The following is a 23,406-nucleotide window of genomic DNA, read 5'->3' on the forward strand; positions in this document are numbered from 1 at the left end:
CGGCAGCCGCTCGCGCACAGGTGATGCCAGCAGCTCGCACCAGCTTCACCTGTGCGGCCGTGCCCCTGCCTGGCCCAGCAGCAGCGCCCGGCGGGATGGAGGAGCGCGCACAGCTGCGTTGGGCAGGTTGCGTGGATCAGGAAATTAGGGCAGGCGGCGGGGATTGGAGGCGCTCGAGAGCCAACCAGCGGCCGGCGGGGGCCCCCGTGAGTCACCGGCGGCCGCCGCCGCCGCCGTACACAGGAGCTGGGCGGTTCGTATAAGAGCGTCGTGGGGACACCCTCCCCCTTGTGCATGTCTCCGGCTCGCTGCTCCCCACCAGCCCGGGCCAGCGCGCGTGCTTCCCCTCTCTCCTGCCGGAGCCGCCTTCCCTGCAGGCGGCCGGGCAAGGTGCCGAAAACCGGGAAGCTCCCCTCGCTCCACCTCCGCGGAGGCTGCTAACTTGTGCGCGCAGCAGCTGGTGCACACGATGGGCACGTCCTCGCTCCGGGGGCTCTGGCTCCTGGCGGCGCTCTGCTGGCTGCTGGGCGAGCGCGGCGCTGTGCGCGGTGAGTAGCGATGGTGGGGCTCGGGGCGCTTTTATTGGGTGTCCCTCTTCCCTCCCCGCCTCCCTTGTGTGCCTCGGCCCGGGGGGTGGGGGAGGCGGCGGGGGGGACTGTGCTGTTGAATTGACACTGAGCCCGTTTTCACGTGAGGCACCTCTTCGGGGACAACGGGGATTTAGTTCCCTTCCCCACCCCCGGCGCGTGCCGGGGAATCACGCCTTCAGTCCACCCGCATGCAGGTTACTGGGCTGCTGCCTCCAGAGGGTCCTAGCGGAGGAGAGCAGGGCGCGCGAGCGCTCTCAGGCAGGCTCGTGACCCGCTGTGGGGGGGCCCACGCAGGGAAAGAGGAGTGGTGGAGGAGCTGCTCCTCCTCCATAACTCAGTAGCCGAGTAACAAGCACAGGGATCTGGTCGCTCCTGAGCGTGCAGGGCATGGGGAAAGCCGGAGCCCTGTGGCCTAAAGACCTAGGCAGAGGACTAGTTTAGGGAGGGGATTATCCCTCCCTCTCCCCCTACGTGGGAGAGGAATGGTTCCCTGTCAAACCTGGGCCTGCCAACAGGGGACTGCCCCACTTGCGGTGAATCAGTGGTAGGTGGGTCCCAATCCTTATGGCTTGATTAGCTTGCTTGCTGAACAATAGGCGTTGAGGAAATGACAAAGTCTTGTAAGAGCCCATTACAGGATTTTACTCTATTTACAATCCCTGCAAAAAGCATGGCAGGGTTCATAGTACTCATCACCCAATAACTGGGGCCAATTATACTTGGATAATTACTCCTTACTCCAGCTGTAGGATGATTGGGTGTGGGGAAAGAGGCTGAATGGATTGCATAATGGGGGCCTGGGGAAGAGCGGTGTGTGCACTTATGAACTAGCTAATATAGCCACATACTGGATGGGTATCTCCCAGGTGGTGTCTGGTCGTTCCTGTGCTACTCTAGTAGCTAGTGACACTGGCCCCAGCTCAGGCCAGCTGCAGTTTCTAATTTTGTGTAAATGCTCTTTTGGCTGACATTGTGGGGGCAGGGGTGAACTTTGAGTTTAAAGTCACAAACTCGGGCTATGTCGGTGAGCCTCTCCTCTCTCTTAAACAAACACACACAAAACCGCTCTTCTGCCTATAGCTGCTAAACCTCATATGCTAGTTGCCTAAACCAAAAAAGCAAACATTTGCAATGACACCTTAGCGATTGGTCAGCCAACTAGATATCCAGTCAAGATGCTAACAACCATCAATTAGGGTTCCCCTGACTTGCATTTGTTGTCTGGAAACGTACTAGCTGCTGCATGTACTAGCTAACTTGAGAGATTGTTAGGATCAGGAAACGGTGGGTTAGTGGGGGGAGAAGACATTTTAGAAAATGCCACTCGTCACTCTTATCAGAGGCCTTGCTGACACTGGCGGTAGCTATTCCTTCTTTCAGAAAATGGGCATAGTCAACACTTCCAAGCTGATCTCCTTAGTCAGTATCAGCACTTGGGACAACACTCAAGCTCCTTGCCAAAGAGAAAACATGAAGTAGCTAGAACTGCTCCCAGGGATAAAGGGAAGAGCATATAATTAATATTCCCTCCACCATATACAAAGTGGAAAGAAACAATGCTCATTACTAATCTTGAGTGGTAACAGTGATATCACTGTTACAAAGCATGACCTTAACAAAAGCACTGAGCCCCTCTGCTCACAGCAGGCTCCCAATTGGGTGGGGAGGGGACTTGGGGGAGGTCAGTTTCCCCTACAGAAAGGGGAGTGCCTGACCATCATGAGGATACTCAATATTGTAACTGAGGAAGACTTCTGCTCCATGTGGGCCTCCTAAATGCTGCAGCAACAGTTTCTAGAACCTGCTTCCCACCAAGGGTCCTCTTGCTTGCCCACTGTGCAGACAATAAAGGGGCTTAGCTATGTAAAACTACAACCGAAGTGGCTTAGGCTGAAACCAACTGAGGCAATTTGATAAGAACTGCCCTGGAGGGGATTACCCATTACTTTTTTAAAGCCTACTTTGATAGGTCCCCAATTCTGGTTCTTACTGTAATCAGGTTATTTGGCCCTCATAACTGTCACTTCTAAGAACAGACTCTTTTCTTCCAGAGCGGTACATGACAGTCCTCAGGGAAGACAAACTAGACTCCTGCTTGAGCTTCCTCCACAGCATTTTGCGATATGTACTGCAAAGTGGTGTCAGCACGTTCTTTTATATATGACCACTACAGCAATATCTCAGCCTCAGATGAAATTAGCTTTGCTTTTCCAAAATCTCTGAAAAATTGAACATCTTGGTCATACAGCCCCTTAAATAGGAACAGAGGCAGCAATTTGCCCAGAACAACGTATGCTGCTAATTTACTGTTTGTGAAATTAGGAATACATGCACTCTGAGAGGACGTATAGGACTGGACTGATTTCTAATAGGTACATGGTGCAAGTAAGTCTTCCTTTCTTGCTTTGTAAGGAACAGACAAATCAACAGTAACCTTTCTCCTTGAGCTTCCTGCTACAAGGATGTAGATTTGTGGGAATGTGGTTGATATAGACATACTGTATGAATAACCCTTAAGGTTAAAAGAAAAAAGGGGTACTTGTGTAGCTCACGAAAGCTTAGGCACAAATTGGTTAGTCTCTAAGGTACCACAAGTACTCCTTTTTTCTTTTTGCAGATAGACTAACATGGCTGCTACTCTGAAACCTTTAAGGTAAAGGGGCTCATGCATCCAGATTTGGAGTATGATCTGTAATATCTAAGTACTTAAAACACTAAAGATGTGATCTTGCCCTTTCATACCTATGTCCCAATATAATCAGCAACTTCTGCTTCTAGGTTACAGTTGCTAGCCAACTACTTGTAGCGCTTTGCAGAACCCATTCTCAAAGTACTAGGCAAACTCTCTGCATTAGATAGCAGTATCTAGTATGTAACAAATCCAGGGTGGAGGAAGAAATACAAGGTAAAAGGATTGTCACACTGGGACAGTGGCAGAGCTAAGGACAAGTAGTTCTGTCTAAAGACCAAAATGCAGACACTGGTGCTTAACTTGACTGCTCCTCTGGGGGTGCAGGCCATTCCTATTCTTGTTCTACACCAAAATGACTAGATTAAGTTGTTCAAAGTGTAGCTGGTTCAGAGCCCTAATGCTGGAAGTCTCTTGGAACAAAACATTTCCTAAAAATAGTAAAGATTAACTACTAACTTACTACTACTATAGACTGGTAGTACTATTGCTTAAATGATGAACTTACAACCCTGAACTTAATCACTGCAGCAATAGTGATTAAGTTCAGGGTTGTAAGTTCATCATTTAAGCAATAGTACTACCAAACTGACATATCAAGTGATTAAATTTCCTCTAGAGTTAAATGCTGAAATGCAGACTTATGTAGAATAATGCAGATGTCACAAGAGTTGTTGCATCCGCAACTAGGCATGCTTTCTGAATGTGGTATTTAAAACTTGCTGTTAAGCTTTTTTTCTTGAATGATCCCATTTTGGCATGGGAATGACTGTTCCCAAAACACTATGGAACTCTCATGCTAGATTAGAGACCTGTCATGATCTTCATCTGCCCCAAACAATAGCATGTTTGCCTCTGACTAACTTCTCTCTCTACTCAAAGTGATTAACGCTTAAGATATTGAGAATCAAGACTGAAATATCAAATATAAAATATCAAACTAAAATTAAAGATTAACACTGCAGTAGCTAGAAAGCAGCTTCATAGTTTGTATACTTCTGGCAGGAAATGAATATCCTATTATCGAGATTTTAACTAGTCACTCCACTTCTAAAACTGTCTTGCAATCTTTCTAAACTTCTTTGGGAGTGAGCATCCTTAATCTTTGAATCACTGTCTCATGTGAGTTTAGGCCAGGCCTAAGTCTTGGCAGCATAGGTATTTTACATTGCAGGAAGAAAGTCTGACATCACTAGGGCTTTTGCCTGCACAGCTTAAGTGTGGTAATAACGGCATAAGAGCCTTTGGCCATTATAGCTGATATCAGTTCTCCCTAGCAAAACAAGCTATGTCAACAAAAGGACCTCTTTTCTCCTCTCTACATTAAAGGCTTGCCAGTATTGCTACACTGCCATAACAAAGTGTAAACAAGGCATAAGTGCAAGGAAACTGTACATCAGTGAGACTCAAAACATCCTATGTAAACAAGCAATAGTGAAGAAATAAGATATTCCTCAAATGAAGTTTAAGCCTGGATCAGGCCATTCTTAAAGTTTTCAAAATCTGAAATCTCTGTAAGGAATGCTGTGCAATAATTAAGTACCTACAATCCCTAACAAAACAAGACTGCTGGCAGTGGACTCCACCTAAGCATCTGAAAACTTGCTTTAAAGATCACATTTGACTGACCAAAGTGATAGTGTTGACTTCTAGACTGTTTGTTGGCTTAATTTATGATAGAATAAGTCAACTGTACAAAACTCATAATTCCAGGCAGGGCAATCTAAGTGAGTAAAAGATCCTTCATCACCCACCATTCTCATGGTGAAGAACAGACTGTATGGCTGAACTTCTGCACAACATGCAAGGCTGGAGTAGATAATCATAGCAAAAGATCTGCCTATTAAATCAGTTCAGTTTAATTGGTATTTTACTACTGTAACACTCCTATAAAATGAGATGTCCTGACAGATCTAGTCAAACACTAATCTAGTTTCATCTGCTTGTCAGATGTTGAAACTCTGAAAGACAACTTGCATACAAAACTTGAAATACAATAGCTTCTTAATGTAGGCTGGCATTGGGCAGCACAGCATGTATTGACAACATTAGTTTTCTGCAGGGAGCCTGCACTTGCCCTCACCAAATTTGTTCTGCCAGTACTTCTGGGACCACCTGGTGGCAAGTTGATGGCCATCCAGTGTTATGTAGTGGACTTACTCTAAGTCAGCAAGTTGACTGTACTCTTATGGTATAATTGAAGAGACTTGGTATGCTGGCTTGCATTTTCTGCTTAAAGTAGATTACAAACAACAAATGGTGAGCTTTTTTGAAAAAGCTAAAAATAGATGCCTTCTAACTTTTTCTTGGCATCAGGGCAACTTAGCAAATGATGCAACAAACAAGAGAAGCAGGAGTCTTGCATCATGCTATAGTCACTTCTCTAGACCTTAAGACATAAATGTAATGCATGTAAGCACATGAGACAAACCTTGTGCTTGTGCAACTGCTCAAAAGACAGCTGTTGTACTGAAGTTGATACTGATTTGATATCCATGTCTGTATGGCATGATGTGAACCTCCTATGAGGAATAGGGTCATTCAGCTTAACTAGAACAAGTTGTATTGGGAAAACATACTTATGAAACATGTACAGAAAGCTGTAGCTGATTCCAGCTTGCAAATGGAATACATATCTGTAACAGATATCCATCATAACAGAGCTGTAAACATTTGTGCCCATCTTTCTCTAAATCAAACACTTGGCAAACAATTCTAGTGCAGAAAATAAAACTAATGGTGTCTTACTCTGACTTTTGAAGTATTGCCTTCAAATGGATTGACAAACTACAAGCTTCTAACTAAAACAACCCAAAAATTAGGGAAACAAAGGAAATCTAACAAACTGAGCTGCCCATGTACAGACAAGGTCTGGATGAGGCACAACACTTATTTTGAACTCTTAATGATTAAAACTTAAGAGTGCTGTAACTTAATACTAAGACCATATGTCCCCTCCCCACCCTAAGCATTGAGTATTCTTTGGGGAGAAGGACTTGCACCTATTCCTTAGTCATCAACACATGCTAAAACTGAACTTGATGCTGGGGTGCTGTCCACATAGTAAGGATGTGGTCATGTAAACTTCATGTAACCTTCATGTAACTTATCAGGATCTGGTAAAGAAGCTCACCTCTCAAACTGGTAACATTATCTTTCACTAAAGCATCATGGGATTGTCTATGAATTGCCACAGCTGTCAGTCTCATTGCAAGGGCAAATGTGTTGTGTTGGAAACAGTGTCTATTTTTGCCATAGAGTGAGGTAACATGAGATACTGGCATGGAGAACATAACTGTATGTGACCAGTCCTTGAAACTTCCTAGGCTTAGTGGATTTCAACCCACTAAATTTGACTCTACCAAACAGTCTGATTAATAAATATTGTCCAGAACTGTCAAATGAACTCTTGTATAGTTCAGTGATAGAGTGAGACACTCTTGCATTTGAGGTCAGAGCAGGCAATCTTTCCCACACACTAACTGATTTTGCTTCTGAGTAGAAAAGGCATATGAAGAGGCTTTCTTCCATCTGAGTAAAACACACAGGCTCTACTACAGAAGTATCTTGTATCTAAAATCCCTGAAACAAGTATTGTCTTGCAAACTGCAAGACAATGACTGCAGTCCTTTAGCATCTGCACCATTCTAAGTCTCTGGCCTTTTGGCAACTGTCAGGAAACTTCTCTACTAAATTCCTGGTTCAAATGTGGTGTCGATAACCCAGTCTTGTGACACTTCACTGGCCTGAAATGACTACAGCAACAGACACAAATGATGCACTATTAGTGATCAAAGCCAGTGGCTCTCAAACTTCAGTCTAGTGTGCCACTTTCAGGTAGCTGTCTTGCATACTTCTAAGTTTACCTCCTTTAAGCTACTTGCTTACAAAATCAGACTTAATACAAAAGTCACAGCACATTATTACTGACAAATTGCTTTTTTTACCATTTAGTTATAAAAAGTCAATTGGAATATGAATATTGTACTTTTCAGTGTATAGCATGTATATAGAGAAGTAGAAACAAGTCATTGTCTGTGTGGAAATTTTAGTTTGTACAACTTTGCTTGTGCTTTTATGTAGCCTGTTGTAAAATAATCAAATATCTAGATGAGTTGATGTGCCCCTGAGAGTACTCGGGTCTCCTGGGGGTATGTGTACCCTTGGTTGAGAACCACTGATCTAAGCTAATGAACATCTAAGCATTCTTATTGACATCGCAGCCTCTGTGAAACAAGGGATTCAGTTCTTGTCCCACTGTCCTGATCAAAAGCTTCCAGTGCTAACCTGACACATCAGTAAAATGTAGCTATAGTAGCTTGACTAAACTGACTTTCTTAATCCCAGGTGCAAGAGCAAAATGTGAAGAATCTCAATTCCAGTGTAGTAATGGACGCTGTATAACTCTGTTATGGAAGTGTGATGGAGATGAAGACTGTTCTGATGGCAGTGATGAGAGCTCCTGTGGTAAGCCCTTGTGCAACTGCAAAGTGTTCCTTGAGTAAACACTCCATTGAAGGGGCATAACAAAGCATAGCTTAGGAGAAGAGTTCCACTAATACCAATATCTGGCTAGTGGTGAGTGAGCCAGGCAGAGGGAGGCAGTAGAGTCAACAGGCTCAAACCAAGGTTTTATAGGATATCCAAATCTAATGGCATCTCAGTCATGCTCAAGAATTGTGTATTCTCTCACAGGTGTAGCTTTAAAGCTTGCATTCAGGCTTCTGCAGGACTGAGTCCAGGCAGCTATAGTACCCTTCTAGCTGAACCTCAAAGCAACTTGTTCTGTCTAGTCAAAGTTAATTGACCCCTCCCATGGCTATAAAGACCTCACTTAAGATGTACTCAAATTTGACACTAAAGCTGTCAGTCTCTGATATGACTAAAACTGAACTACCTACCTAGATGGTTGGACAGCTAAAATATCAATACCCAAAGTAGCCTCATGGGGCACCCAATGAAGCACCTTTAGGGATACCCCTCTTTCCAAATATGCTCTGACTGCCGTAGTGTTCCATAGCTTTTGCTTTGTCCAGGACAATCTAATTAGAGGAAAAGGGTTGTAAAAGGAAACTGACAAGAACTACTCAGCTTCCTTCTGTCCTGAGCTCCTTACAGCTGCTGCCTGTGCAGTCCTAGACCATTTGGTCACCAATCCCTTGACACCCATGGAGCTGAAAAGGGGGAGAACTAGCTAGAATGCTGTGTTCCTTGCTTTCTCCTGCTGTGTCCCTCTGAACTATCTACATAGTTCAATTTAAAACCAGTTTACCACTGCAGTGCAACTCTGCCTTCAAGAACCTGTTAACTCAGTTGGATTTATCTTCTAAAATCATAACTGATTAATATTAATCAGTGAAGTAATCATTATGGATTACAGCCTCCATTTCCTTCCTCTAGCAAATCAGGTAGTATTAAATTCCCCTGGTATCCAATTTCCACCATGTCTAATCATATGTTGGCTAATCACTAAATACAATGCTTGCATTTGTTACAGGGCTGAATTGAATTTCCTGTGCAAAAGAGGAACACTCTAATCTATTGCAGATTTAGCTCCTCAAATGCAAGAGTTGACAGTTTAAGTCTCAGAGCACCACATTAGGGGAAATTAAATTTCATCTACCAGCAAACATGTAACCTACAGTGGCTACACCTGCTACGCCTACTGTTTTTCAGCAGACATCTTGGTCAGATTATTCTTAATGTCAGTTGTACCATATCTCACTTGAAACAAATATGAATGACTGATTGCAACTCCCTTCACCTTCCCCATACCTTTGAATATCAGGTCTCTCATTTAAAGTAACATCTTCACTAACAAACTAGACTTCTCTTGCAGGGCTGAGGCTGTCCTCTTAAAAGTAAAGTTGAAGTACAAAAAAGACCAAAAGACCTTTTCATTACTAAGTACTTAGTAGCTTGGTTGGGAAGTGACTTTTATATACTGTTTTAAACTGTAATTCAGAGGTGAAAACAACTCTAATTCAGTCAGACTTTATTGAAGTCCCTCTTGTGTGCAACTTAAAATTCTTGCCTGTTACTATTTCAACCTAATCTAGACTCCAAAATTTGGACTTAAATCTAAGATGTCCACTCCCATAAATATAAAGGGAAGGGTAAACCCCTTTAAAATCCCTCCTCACTAGAGGAAAACTCCTCTCACCTGTAAAGGCTTAAGAAGCTAAAGGTAACCTTGCTGGCACCTGACCAAAATGACCAATGAGGAGACAAGATACTTTCAAAAGCTGGGAGGAGGGAGAGAAACAAAGGGTCTCTGTCTATATGCTGCTTTTGTCGGGGATAGAACAGGAATGGAGTCTTAGAACTTTTAGTAAGCTAGCTAGGTATATATTAGATTTCTTTAAATGGCTGAGAAAAGAATTGTGCTGAATAGAATAACTATTTCTGTCTATCTTTTTTGTAACTTAAGGTTTTGCCTAGAGGGATTCTCTATTTTGAATCTAATTACCCTGTAAGGTATCTACCATCCTGACTTTACAGAGGGGATTTCTTTACTTCTATTTACTCCTATTTCTATTAAGTCATCTTGTAAGAAAACTGAATGCTTTTTCATTGTTCTCAGATCCAAGGGTTTGGATCTGTGCTCACCTATGCAAATTGGTGAGGCTTTTTACCATACCTTGTCCAGGAAGTAGGGTGCAAGGTTTCGGGAAGTATTTGTGGGGAAAGACGTTCCAAACAGCTCTTCCCCAGTAACCAGTAGCTGTTTGGTGGTAGCGGCCAATCCAAGGACAAAGGGTGGAATATTTTGGAAGTTTTGACCTAAGCTGGTAAAGATAAGGTTAGGAGGTTTTCATGTAGGTCCCCACATCTGTACCCTAGCCTTCAGTGGATGTCAAGGTTCCTTCCCCACTCTGATCAACTCAACACTTACGAATTGTTGGCCACAAATATTGGCAAGATTGCTGTATGTGTGCATTATAATCTTACAAATGCAAGACATCTGCTTGTACCCAAGCTTACTCTAATAGCTTGGACTCTTTGAAAAGACCACTTGCTTTGCATCCAACATACTCCAATTACTAGTGTTTTATAAAGCAGCTTTGCAGGGAGGAGTGAAGATAATGCTCAGTGGCAATTCTTTGGAAGATGTAAAAGCCATAATATCTCACCACTTATAGCTGAAGTATATATTGGTACAATTCTCCAGAAGTTCACTCTGTAACACAGGAGTTAAGTATCCTAAACATCTATTAGGCTTGCAGTAAAACAGTTGTTGCATCTAAAGACTAAGTTTCTTGATAATCCTAGGAGATTAGCTGTTAAAATATAATTGTACTTCTTGCAAGATCTAGTTTGCAGTTAAACAAACATACTGGGACTCTTTCTTCACAGTGAAGACAACCTGCACTGAATCTGACTTTGTGTGCAACAGTGGTCAGTGTGTCCCTAACAGGTGGCAGTGTGACGGGGACCCAGACTGTGAAGATGGATCTGATGAAAGCCCTGAACTGTGCCGTGAGTGAGCCTATCATTGTGCTGACAATCAAATTAAAATAATCTGAGCAGGAAACTGAAATCTCTCAACCAAAAACTGTCTAGCTTTTAGCATGTCATCATAACTCTAGGTTTAAAGCTAGCATCTTAGTATAAGCAATCAGTTGCATATACCTGCTACTTGAGCTCTTCTCCCGCACCCCCCCAATTTACCCTTGACTTCAGGCTAGTACAGTATTGTCAGCCTCTTTGCAAGCCCCTTCAAAGAATTAGTCTTCAGAGTTACAGATATCTCATCAGGAACAGGGGAAAAACTTCAGTGTCCAATCAATTAATGTAGCTGCATAAAGCCCCCTGTAAACTACCTCTCTGTAATCCTAGCCAGACCTATGGGCTATTAAAGCTGCTCAGGATTTCCTTTTATGTGGAAATATAACAGGGATATCTGTAATAGAATGTCTGAAGACGTTCGAGCATGTCCTGGAATTGCCTTGTCATCCTGCCCTTGATGCATTCTGTAGACTCTAACTTCATTATGGGAACCAGAGTAGAGAACCTTGACTCAGTTTCTAGCCCTCTTGATTGTGAATACAGCCCTCTAAAGGGTACCACATGGCCCTGGCTGCACCTGAAAGTCAGTTCATGTACCCATTGCTACAGTATTAATGAAGGGAAAGTCTGAGGAAAAATTTCAAACACTTGCATGCGACTGCACATGCAGACTTAACTGCCTTCTTAACTAACTTAACGCTACCCTCTCACACCTCCCCTGAGAATGAAACAGTAACTCTAAAATAACTACATGTGCCATACAGATAGACATCAGAAATACCTTATGAATTATGCTGATGGTAACCTCTAATTCCATAGCCCAGATAAAACCATTCTTCCTCTCCTAGAAAGACATGAAGCCCTTCTCAGAATGACCATTTCTAATGGTCAAAGTATTAGAACTGACTACAGTTGTCATTGTCCATGACAAGTGAAATGTAGTCCACTTACTGCAGCTTTACACTTTCACAGAAAAGCAATATCTGGATTTAAGCACTTGTCTGAATCCTAAACTGCTTTCAGTAGAATCTTTAAAACCTAAACTCTAGACCTCCTAAGTAGCTCTTGAAACTGACCTCTCTCCCCAATCCACTCCACAATAGACATGAGAACATGCCGGGTAAATGAAATCAGCTGTGGTCCTCGATCAACTCAGTGTATCCCTCTGTCCTGGAAATGTGATGGTGAAAATGACTGTGACAGTGGTGAAGATGAAGAGAACTGTGGTAAGGGAAGAAACAAATGGTAACCTCTGTAGCTTTTTTTCCCAAATGTACTTGGCCTGAAGATGAACTAGCTGTGTAGGGTAGCCAACTGGTGCTCTTAGAACTAGAACTTCTGTAAACTTAACTGGAGTGTCTGATTGTAGTCACATCATACAATCAAACTCTGCTCTTCCCAGTCCTGTTCAGTTGAACTTGCTATAAGTGATTTTAAAACTTGTTCTGTTTATATGGTCAGTACTACACTTGTAAGTGCTACTATGGGTCTAATATAAGACCCATTTAAAAGGCTAAAATAAATGCCTCTAAGCAAGGACACTGCCTCCCTAATGTGAAATCTGGTAGTTAGGTATTCAAACTAGAATTCAGATTCTCTCTGCAGTGGCTAAGTAGTAACCCATTCTCTCTCCAAATGCATACACTCCAAGCAATGGAATGAATTAGCAATGATTGCTTTAATAGCTCTCAAGACTCAAAGCAAAAACTTCTTGAGCTATCCTAACTATTATACAGTTCACTGGAGAGCAAAACTAAATGTAATTTGCTTAGTGGTGATCCACTCAGTACTGTAATACTCACATGGCAGTCCCCTGTCATTTGGACTTCATAAATCTGCTGTTCTGTAAAGCCATCTGCTAAGAGGCTTTAGCTGCTACACTAACAAATTCCCCCTAAACATGTACTAAAAGGGCTCTATCCCTAGATTTAGACAGCAGCTTATTTTCTTAACATAGATGTCACCAAAGATGATACTAAAATCTAGCTTTCCCTTAGACTGTACTTTCAAAGGAAGTGTGCAGAGCAGAACTTCCTACTCTCTTCCCCACTGCCCTCCAGTCACATGTTCAAGAACCAACCCACATGTCATGCTGGCATCACTGAATGCCTCTTCAACCCAACAAAATGCACAGAGGATCTGCAAGTGCCAGAAGCTCACTTTCTAAAACAAAAGTCCTCTGACTTGATACTGTAAGTGTCTCTACTCTGAAGCTGGGCATAGTGTCTAAATCTTAAAGGTTTATATAAGTGTACATTAATAGAATTCCCAAATATGGGACACAAACCTAACAGAATACCAATAGTTTTAATGACTGCTGTGGCTGACTGGAATTTCTGAAGTAAATGCTTGCATAAGTGACCTTCACCACTACCCCTTTGTAGAATAACTTGAGTTAGGTCAACAAAGTTAAGAACCTGCTGTAGATGGTGTAGACATATGTCTAAAATCCTGACACTAATTGTACTCCCTCTCTATTACCAGGCAATATAACTTGTAGCCCAGCAGAGTTCACTTGCTCCAGCGGGCAATGCATCTCCAAAAACTTTGTCTGTAATGGCCAAGATGACTGCAGTGATGGTACTGATGAACTGGACTGCACACCACCTACTTGTGGAGCACATGAATTTCAATGTAAAAGTTCTAGCTGTATCCCTATTAGCTGGGTATGTGATGATGATGCAGACTGTTCAGACCAGTCAGATGAATCTCTAGAGCAATGTGGCCGCCAGCCTGCGCATCCTGTGAAGTGTTTTCCTAGTGAAGTACAATGTGGCTCAGGAGAATGTATTCACAAGAAGTGGTGGTGCGATGGAGACTCAGACTGCAAGGATGGAAGTGATGAAACAAACTGCCGTAAGTAATTGTTGTACAGTCCCTTTTAACAGGGACTGTACAATTCCAACTCATTACCTCTTCCCTAGTTCAGTCACTGGCTCTTCCAAAACATCTTAAGGCTTTGATTACTTCTATAACTTAGTCTCCAAGACCTTCAGGGTTCTAACTCTGCAGCACTTCTCTTCAGCTTCCCGGACTTGTAGACCAGACCAGTTCAAATGTGAAGATGGGAATTGTATCCACGGTAGCAGGCAATGCAATGGTGTAAGAGACTGTCTAGATGGAACTGATGAAGTCAACTGTAAAAATGGTAAATACAGAACTAAATGATGAAACTCTTGTTTATAACAGGGCTTTCTAGACTTTTATCTAATGGCCCTTTCCCTCCCATTATCTTGACAGTCAATCAGTGCTCTGGACCTGGCAAATTCAAGTGCAGAAGTGGGGAATGCATAGACATCAGCAAAGTGTGTAATCAGCAGCAAGACTGCCAGGACTGGAGTGATGAACCCCTCAAGGAATGCAGTAAGTGAGCCACCTACTTGGAATGTCACTCAGACTTGAGATTAACTGAGTCTTGTCTGCAAGAATCAGAGTGCAAATGCCTTTAGTAAGTAACTCTCCATGGTTGGGAGACTCTAGTTAAAGACTAAAGGATCTTTCTTTAGTTAGAACTGAACAGTGACTTGCCTACATCTTCTAACAACTGAATTGACTAGTGTGCTGCTTTATGCTTAGTCATGAACCAGGCTGCAGATAACTGTAAAACATAGTACAGAAACACTAGCTCCAAATAGCACTGAGCTTCTCATAGCTGAAATCTGCAGTTAGCTCACTTGATGTACTTGCAGAACTAGCTACATGTCCACATAAGCACCAACATGCCCTATAGGACTCTTAAGTGTCTGCAAAGGGAATCTTGGCCATACTTGAATTTCTGGTCTAATCTAACTTAGATAGGCATGCACTGCCTGAGATTTCAGTTAAATTGCCACAACTGTTTCTGGGTCTCTAACTCTATTCCAGACTTGAATGAATGCCTGGTGAACAATGGTGGATGCTCTCATATCTGCAGAGACCTAGTTATTGGGTATGAATGTGACTGCCCAGCTGGGTTTGAACTGATAAACAGGAAAACATGTGGAGGCAAGTACCACTACCATCCTGACACCTAAATGAGGTAGTTGTCTTGTTCTTGTTTCAAGACTAACTTTACAGTCTGTCTTAGATATTGATGAATGCCAGAATCCTGGGATCTGCAGTCAAATCTGTATTAACTTAAAAGGAGGCTACAAATGTGAATGTAGCCATGGCTATCAAATGGATCTAGCTACTGGAGTGTGCAAGGCAGTAGGTAAGTACAACTAGCATACTCCAATTTATCAAGAGCCCAAAAGCATTAGAAATATAAGAAAAGATTACCTCTAAAGAGGCTGACAAAGGTACACCAGAGTTACTGCACCTGGCTGGTGGTCTACAGTACATGGCTCCCCATAGCAAATACACTAAAGGGCCAATTAAACTCTACCTAACAAATTGGGTTCAAGGATTTGCTAAATCCACCTCTGCTATTAAGAGCACAGAGGCTGAAGACCTCACGGCAACAAGTCATTTGTACCGTCGTTCTCTCTTTCAGAGGCATTTAATTGAGCACAGTACTCTTTTTTTTTTTTCCTTTTTAATCCTTCAGTAATCTTGAATATTGAAGACACTGGGGGCAATCTTTCATGTTGAGCTATAAACTGCAGGAGAGGTCCCTCTAAGCACTTAATGCATAGGAGCCAATGGAGGCTGAAGCTTGTAAGATCTACTAATATCTCTGCATGTGGTGGCCACTAGACTCCTGTTCTAACACTGTACTCAAAGCTTCTAAATGTCTGGGATGACACTGGTATACTAAGAATGACTTGGTTCAACCTAGAACTGCAAGTAACTTCTAAATCCTCTTTCAGGAAAAGAACCATGTCTGATTTTCACTAATCGTCGGGACATCAGGAAGATTGGCCTGGAAAGGAAAGAATACCTCCAATTAGTAGAGCAGCTAAGAAACACTGTAGCTCTAGATGCTGACATTGCTGAGCATAAACTCTTTTGGGCTGACTTCAGCCAAAAAGCAATTTTCAGGTAAACCTACCTGCTTCAAACTTTCATCCTAAGTGTTTGTCCTCCTGAAGTTGTAGCTCTTTAGCCAGTCACTGTCTGACTTAAGTCAGACAAGCATTCTCTCCTGTCTACAGCTCAAATTTCTCTAGAATTCCTAACTTCAGTAACCATAGCCTTGAAGTCAACCATAGCCTGTGCAGTGGGATACTCTTACTCAAAGCTGTGCATGTACTCTACTGAAGTTGGAGTTGCAGCCGAAGTATGAGCACATTCTGAAGCCAACTGTTCTGACCTTTTGAACTAAATTTTGAACAAAGGGCAGCAAACAACTTCAGTCTAGTTTAAAAACATCTTTCAATTTCAAGGCTAGCTACAGAATTCTTGTGTTCATGATTTGAAGTAATTATACCTCTAGACAGCTATTGGCTTAACTGGCACATCTCTAGTGTGCAGTGGTTGAAACAGACTAAATTTTATCCCTTTTTCTCTTCCAGTGCCTCACTTGATAGTCGTGACAAGGTGGGCAAACACTTAAAAATCATAAGCAATGTACACAGTCCTGCAGCAATTGCTGTTGACTGGGTCTATAAGAACATCTACTGGACTGATTCCGCTTTAAAGAGTATCTCGGTGGCTAGCCTTGATGGTGCCAAAAGAAAGATCCTGTTTAATACAGACCTAAGAGAGCCCGCCTCCATAGCCGTGGATCCCCTCTCTGGGTGAGCATTACACTGTACAACTAATGCCAAGTCCTCTTGGTACTATACTAACCTAGATTTGTAAGCAAACTACAAAACAGTAAGCTGAAAGCTGATAACCATTTGAAGGTGACAAGTTGAGCCAAGCATACTCCAGTGTGCTCAGTCTTCTATCAAGCCATAGTGTGTGGATCAATTCCAGGCCTTCCTGTAGCTATAATACATACAAGCTAGTATTGCTGCTTACATGTTAAAGTATATTACAATATAGCTAAACTGCAGATGCCTAATGACTTGTCTCTTTACAGCTTTATGTACTGGTCTGACTGGGGTGAACCAGCCAAAATAGAAAAGGCAGGAATGAATGGACTTGGTAGACAGCAGCTGGTGACAACAGAGATCCAGTGGCCTAATGGAATTGCACTAGGTATTTCATGTTCTTACAAAATTAACTTCCCTGTGAGCCCAAAATGCCTTTCAGAAATACTGAAGTCACTAGCTCTTTAAGAAGGAATCTCAGTTTGCAAGTCAAGATTCCCTGGAAAACTTGTGGAAGTTCACATTAACATGGTAACAATGAAAAGGCATTGAACACACTAGGACACAGCCATGGCTATTGTGCAGCCATGGCTTCTAGGCACTATGCATTCAAACTTCCAAGTCTATAAAATGACCAGCTTTGGTCAAAGCATTGGCAGTCATTTCAAGTGTCCTCCCCATTAATGACAGTTGGCTTGTAGCTTGACCCATAGCAGATGCGTCAGATAAAAGGCTACACCATTCATGAGGTAGCCCCAATGCATGGATTATCATTGATAAACACTTGCCCTAATCATAAGGCTACACTCTTCACCCAGGGAACATCAATCCAGGTAGTGCTGTGGTGATGCAGCTGCCTTCTGATAGGTAAATTAGTACCTCCTTTTTCTTCATGCGAGGAAACCTACTAGTGGAAGCCAAGTGTACATGCACTCTAGGTGGCACTTGTCAGCACTTACTAAACCAAAGTTAAGTATCCACACACCCCCAAGGCAATATCAGGGGTGAGGTTTTCCAGGTAACACATGCTTGTGATCAGATTCAGTGTACTAAAATGCAACTTCTTTCCTTCTAGATCTTATAAAAAGCCGCCTTTACTGGCTTGATTCAAAGCTACATATGCTGTCCAGTGTGGATCTGAATGGCCAGGATCGTAGGATTGTGTTAAAATCTCACGAATTTCTTGCTCATCCTCTTGCTCTAACAATATTTGAGGTGAGAATAAGTATCCAAGCATCCAGTAGGGAACTGACTGTAGGCTCCCTTTGGAGTGGCAGGGTACAGCAAGAGTCTAATAAATGAGACTGCAGAAAAGCTACTGCAAGGGGATTACTGTAGCCTCTCTACTGAGGCAGAGTAGCAAATACAAAACTGAATATATTCCCCACTAAGGCTAGTTATAAGTTTAACGATTTCATGTTGCCTCAGCAATAATGTGAGTCATCCTAATCTAGCTGAACTGCATCAATACTTCAGAGTACTTGCACTCACTAAGTTGGATTTACCATGCACAGGGGACAACTAAACCATCCCTGGTAATGGACAAACCAAACTGGTGCCAACTGTAATAGGATGCAATAACTTTATCTCCTAGGACCGTGTCTACTGGATTGATGGAGAGAATGAAGCAGTCTATGGTGCCAATAAATTTACAGGATCTGAATTGGCTACACTAGTGAACAACCTCAACAATGCTCAGGATATCATTGTGTATCACGAGCTTGTTCAACCCACAGGTAACAGATCTAAACTGTGGCAATGTTAGACTTTCATACTATGAACCTCTGCCTTGCTGCTATTAAATCAGGTAGGTACTGAAGCCTAGAAAATCCCCATCTAGGGGAGTGAGGTGGAAGAGCTCCAATCTGATTGGGCAAAAAGCACACTAAGCAGAGCCAGCACTACAGCAGAGGTGGTGGTGCAGGTGGGCTGTCCAGGGCTGCTACTTCTGCTCCAAGGTCCCCTGTAAAGAGCAAAGCTGTATATTGTGCTGCTGCATGGCTTGATTTCCATGGCCTAGAAACCATCCTGTCCTGTATGGACAGGCAGTATATCCTCTGCCATGTAACAACACTAAACAATTGTCTGCCAGACTAAAGCACTGGTCTACTTTAAATTTGACTTGTGTCAACAGGCAAGAATTGGTGTGATGAGACCATGAAGAATGGTGGCTGTGAGTATCTGTGCCTGCCTGCTCCTCAGATAAACGAACACTCTCCAAAGTATGCCTGCGCATGTCCTACTGGATACAACCTGCAAGATGATGGCCTAAGGTGTAAAGGTATAGTGACAACGCTGAAATTACTGTAGAGGGGTACCTAATAAGGGACTCTTGTGCAATCAAGACTCGTACAGTAATGGTCTCCCCAACAGTGGATTTAAGGCTCCACTGTTGCTACATGATTAGCATTTATTTGGGGACTTAAACTGTGGCATTCGAACAAAATGCAAACTCTTGCAATGACTGTACTACCTGCAAGTCTGTGCCTGGCTTTTGCATATTCATCACCATATACTATGATCAGACCTTGTGCATTCCATCAGAGTGGGGGGAGCTGACTGAGCTACTAGATAGCTGGCTCTTTTTTAGAGCCTTCCACACATCTTGCCTAATTCAGTGGTTCTCCACATTTCCAGTCTACTGTACCCCCTTCAAGAGTCTTCTTGCATACTGCATATTTCACCTCACTTAAACTACTTGCTTACAAAATCAGATGTGTAAAGACATGCATCACTGCACACTATTACAAAATTGCTTTTTTCTTGTCTGTATAAAATTGTAGTTAGTACTGACTTCACTAGTGCTTTGTGTGGCCTGTAAAACTAGGCAACTATCTAGATGAGTTGATATACCCCTGGGGGTATGCAGAGGCCTTCCAGGGAGTACATGTACTTCTGGTTGAGAATCACTAGCTTAACTTGTTTGATTAGTTAGAGGAGTTACATTAATGGGTACAGGCTTTGGGGGGAGGTCCTAGCATTTTTAACTGGAGGATTCATTTATGCTTCAGACAACAGCAGGTAAGTGCTAAAGTAGAATAGGTTCGTACTCTGTTAGTTAACAATCTCCTGCTCAGTTAGTCTAACTCATTGAATAGCCCTCAGACTGCAGTTACATGGCAGGCAAAGCTATTGTACAGTAATTCCTGTAGGTGCTCCTTAAATGGCCAGAGGAACCTGAACTAGTTCAAGCACACTATACAATGTGTACATTGCTACTTAATGTGACATTCTGCTAGAGTTCATGATCAGCACTCCAAAAACTCATCCCTGTATGACTCCTGATTTCAGAAGTAATCAGAGGAGTGAGCAAAACCTCTGAATGTCCTGTCAAACACAGTGGCTACCTAGCTTACATTTTACAGCTTTGGATAACTACCAGCAACACCAGAAATCTGGCTGACTTGTTTCAAAGCTTTCTTTTCAGTGAAAATTGATGGATCCTAAAATCTAGGAGTATTAAACTTCTGCTGCAAGCTATTGGCTTCTAAAACTGTCTAACCATACTTCCCAAAGCATCAGATTTGAGTGCAAAAAAACCCTAGCAGCTGAGACCAACTTCCTAGCAGAGTAAACCTATCAAAATCCTCAGTCAAGATCTTGTCTAGTAAAATCTAAAAGCTGCATGACCATTCTACCATCTGCTAAGCACTCACAACCACCACTTAATGGCAAGCTGTTTCAGAACTTCAGGATTAACTGCGTTCTTGATTTATAACCAGTTTCAGGTACTGGAACTACTGTGGCTTACATTGAGACAAAAGATACCAGCACAACAGAAAAACCGCCAACTGTTGGACCAGTTCCTGGAGGTATTGGTCCCAATAACTCACTTTCAATCATGCATTACAATGACTGAGCAGGTACACAAACTGGTCTCAGACAGCTAGCACAAACATGCTAAACCTGTGCATGCAATCAGGAAACATGTTGGTCAGCCTTCACATCACTCAAATGGCAAGTGAGACTGTTAAAGCTAGTTCTAGCATGTGTCATCTTGTGACGTCCCAGCATCTCATGTTGGACATGCAAGTTACCAGCAAGATTTTTTTCCTAGGAAATCCAAATTCATGCAACTGCAGAAAGTGGAAGAGTACTTAGTGGGCTACAATCTCCAGAACAGTGCTTCTCAAGCTATCTGTGGGGGACTAGCAATTTTTTTTCCAACATGGGCACAGACTGGCAGCTGATGGATCACAGACCAGCACCAGTCCATGGACCACCACTTTGAGTAGTACTGCTCTAGAATGCATTCTTTACTTCACTCACTGAACCAGGAGTCTAGACAAGGGGACTCTTAGCTATGGTCTGAGGAAGCTGGTAGCCTAGGACTAAATTCTGCCAGCCTAGCAGTAAATAATACATGAGATTGTATGTGTTCCTCTTCCAGGACATAATTTCAGCAGTGCAGTGTCAGAAGTCAGTTCTGACAAAGGCACTTCAGCTGCCTGGGCTATTCTTCCTCTGGGTAAGTATACTTGGGTGCAGTCTCTACTTAAGACTTTAAGTAGCTGGGTACAACTCAAGGCCATTCCAAGGGATTGACCATCTGGGGGGGAAACATCCATCAAAATAGATGGTGTCAAAAGCAGAACATGACCTTCTGTGATGTCAATGCTAGTGGCAATGTCAGTTTTAAGAGTTTCAAAACTAGGCACTAAGCCCATCTACAACTACTCCCTGTTCCTGACATCCCATACAAAAGGGGACCATGCACTTGTAAAGACTTAATCATTAAAGTCTTGAGCATTATCACTTAATCTGCTGCTATCCTATTTAGTAGTCCTAAAACAGTCATTGCATGGTAACATGCCTTATAGTAGGGTGAGGATGCAACTAGAACAAATATAGCAACACAAGCCTGTTCTAAAAATTCCATTGAGGGGAAAACTAGCTTCTGGCTGGCAATGGCTTGCACCCATAGACGGAACTAAAACTTGATTGCCCCAGGACTGGTTTGGCTTGGCTCACTAGATCATTCTAGCTGGATGTTGACAAATCATGATTTGTCTCCTTTATTGCAGTATTACTGGCACTGGCAGCAGCAGCAGGTGGCTACTTCATGTGGCGTAACTGGCAACACAAGAATATGAAAAGCATGAATTTTGACAATCCTGTCTACTTGAAAACCACTGAAGAAGACCTCACTATTGATATTGGGAGACACAGCAGTTCAGTAGGACACACTTACCCTGCAGTAAGTACAGATGTGGCTTCTAAATGAGTCAAAATAGCAGCTGGAGATCACATTCTTTAATCTCAAATTGCCAAAGATTGACTTGGTTCGCTCCTGACAAACTTGGCCAACCTTCCTATAACACAGTTGGAAGGCATGATCTCCACTTTAGACCTGACAGCCTCCTTCCTATACTTCAGTAGGAGACCAAAGGAAGACCCATAGCCAGAGCATTGGGCTGAATGTGGCAAAAAATAATGCCACAGCAGTTATGATATACTACTTTTTGGGCAACTGAGACCAGGATTGCCAGCATGGCAGGCAGCATGTAGAATTCCTGGGAGATACTTGGTACATAGAGCTGTAAGGCATTGGGCTTTCTCTCAAGTGAGCCTTGAGAAATCTAAGACTGCAGCAGGGATGTTTGCCATACATTTGAATGGCTTACCAACAAGTTAGTTACTATAAGCAGGGGTCCCTCTACAATGTCCCTTTTACCAATATTAATTGGCAGGTGAAGTGAGGCCAGTGCCCTACATATTTTGGGAGGGTAGGTGATTCTAGCATGTCTAGTGGTTCTAGCAACATGCAGAGCTGCAAGCCTGGATTCATCACTTCAGCTACCAAAAATACACTCAACACTAGACTTTAGTTATAAATAGCTTTAAGTGCAATATGCTTTAGATGTCAGACTTAAAGCAGTGTTTTATGTTGTAATGTAGCTCTAGCTTGCCTTTTTCCAAAGATAAACCTAAAATTAAATCTTGCAAAGATACAAATTGTCTGTCTCTAGACAGGACAGATCTTGCAAATGATGTGAGCAGACTCTTGCACAGTATGAGTAGACTTGTCTTGCAACCCAAGACTTGCTTTTAACACACATTTGCTCCTTCCATACAGATATCTGTTGTAAGCACAGATGATGATCTAGCTTGAATACCCTAGTTGGCAATCTACTTATGCTCTACACTCTTTGGGATGGTAACAGGCAAGTAGCTGAAGATTCTTCCAAGATGGAAGAAATGAAGAAACCTTCTGAATGTGTGGAGCAAGCTTGTGTAAATATCTTATACAAATTACCAGAACTCTGTAAATATCTGTCCACAAATCCGCTTTTGATGGTTACTAGTTATCTGTAACCCTTGAATTTGTCAGTACTACCACTGACCAACTATTTAAAGCACTTTCCATAGAAAGCCATATTCCAGGAACAACTTGTGCTGTAGTGTACCACCTGTACATATTTGTATAGGCCACTTGTAAATATTCCTGAACAATCACTATTAAGCACTTTGAAATATTTCAGATGTAAATTATTGTAAACTTTTTTCAATGGTTGGGTCAATGGCAATAGGAGAAAACGGGTTATTCAGATAAATTGCCAAAAATTTGTAAACATAAGTAATTTTGTATGTGAATTGTGAATCTTTCCTGCCTGTGCCACCTTAGGGCTGTACAGAGGATGAATGCTCTTTATCAAAACCACTGTAAAGTTAAATGCTAAAATTAAAACAAAGTGACTCGTCATATTCAGTGAACCTTATTATACACACTGGAATTAAAGCAGTATCTTGGTCTCAGCTAGATAAGTCACTTAAATCTTGGCTCCTTTCCTTGTGAGCCTAAAGCAGGGGTGGGCAAACTTTTTTTGGCCCAAGGGCCATATCAGAGTGTAGAACTATATGCAGGGTTGGGTAGGGAAGGCTGTGCCCCTCAAAACCTCTAACAACCCTGCTACTTGTCCCTGACTGCCCCTTATCCAAC

The 23,406-nt window shown here is 42.5% G+C and overlaps 1 protein-coding gene across 2 annotated transcripts; it reads left to right on the forward strand.

Moving 5' to 3' along the window:
* Positions 1–260: 260 nt before the first annotated feature.
* On the forward strand, positions 261–23,162 carry VLDLR (very low density lipoprotein receptor). 2 transcript variants are annotated; one of them, XM_077817619.1, is made up of 19 exons: positions 261–548; positions 7,627–7,746; positions 10,636–10,758; positions 11,892–12,014; positions 13,273–13,644; positions 13,814–13,936; positions 14,029–14,151; positions 14,653–14,772; positions 14,855–14,980; positions 15,579–15,750; positions 16,224–16,448; positions 16,736–16,854; positions 17,542–17,681; positions 18,061–18,202; positions 18,601–18,747; positions 20,189–20,278; positions 20,857–20,934; positions 21,491–21,663; positions 22,543–23,162. In XM_077817619.1, the coding sequence occupies exons 1-19, from the start codon at positions 470–472 to the stop codon at positions 22,576–22,578; spliced, it is 2,631 nt and encodes an 876-aa protein (XP_077673745.1). In that variant the 5' UTR covers positions 261–469; the 3' UTR covers positions 22,579–23,162. The 2 variants fall into 2 exon arrangements, with proteins under 2 accessions (XP_077673745.1, XP_077673746.1); XM_077817620.1 differs by lacking the exon at positions 20,189–20,278 and having other exon boundaries at positions 327–548.
* The last annotated feature ends 244 nt before the right edge of the window (positions 23,163–23,406 follow it).

The sequence above is a fragment of the Eretmochelys imbricata genome, chromosome 5 (genome assembly GCF_965152235.1).
Source record: "Eretmochelys imbricata isolate rEreImb1 chromosome 5, rEreImb1.hap1, whole genome shotgun sequence".
Lineage (NCBI taxonomy): Eukaryota > Metazoa > Chordata > Testudines > Cheloniidae > Eretmochelys > Eretmochelys imbricata.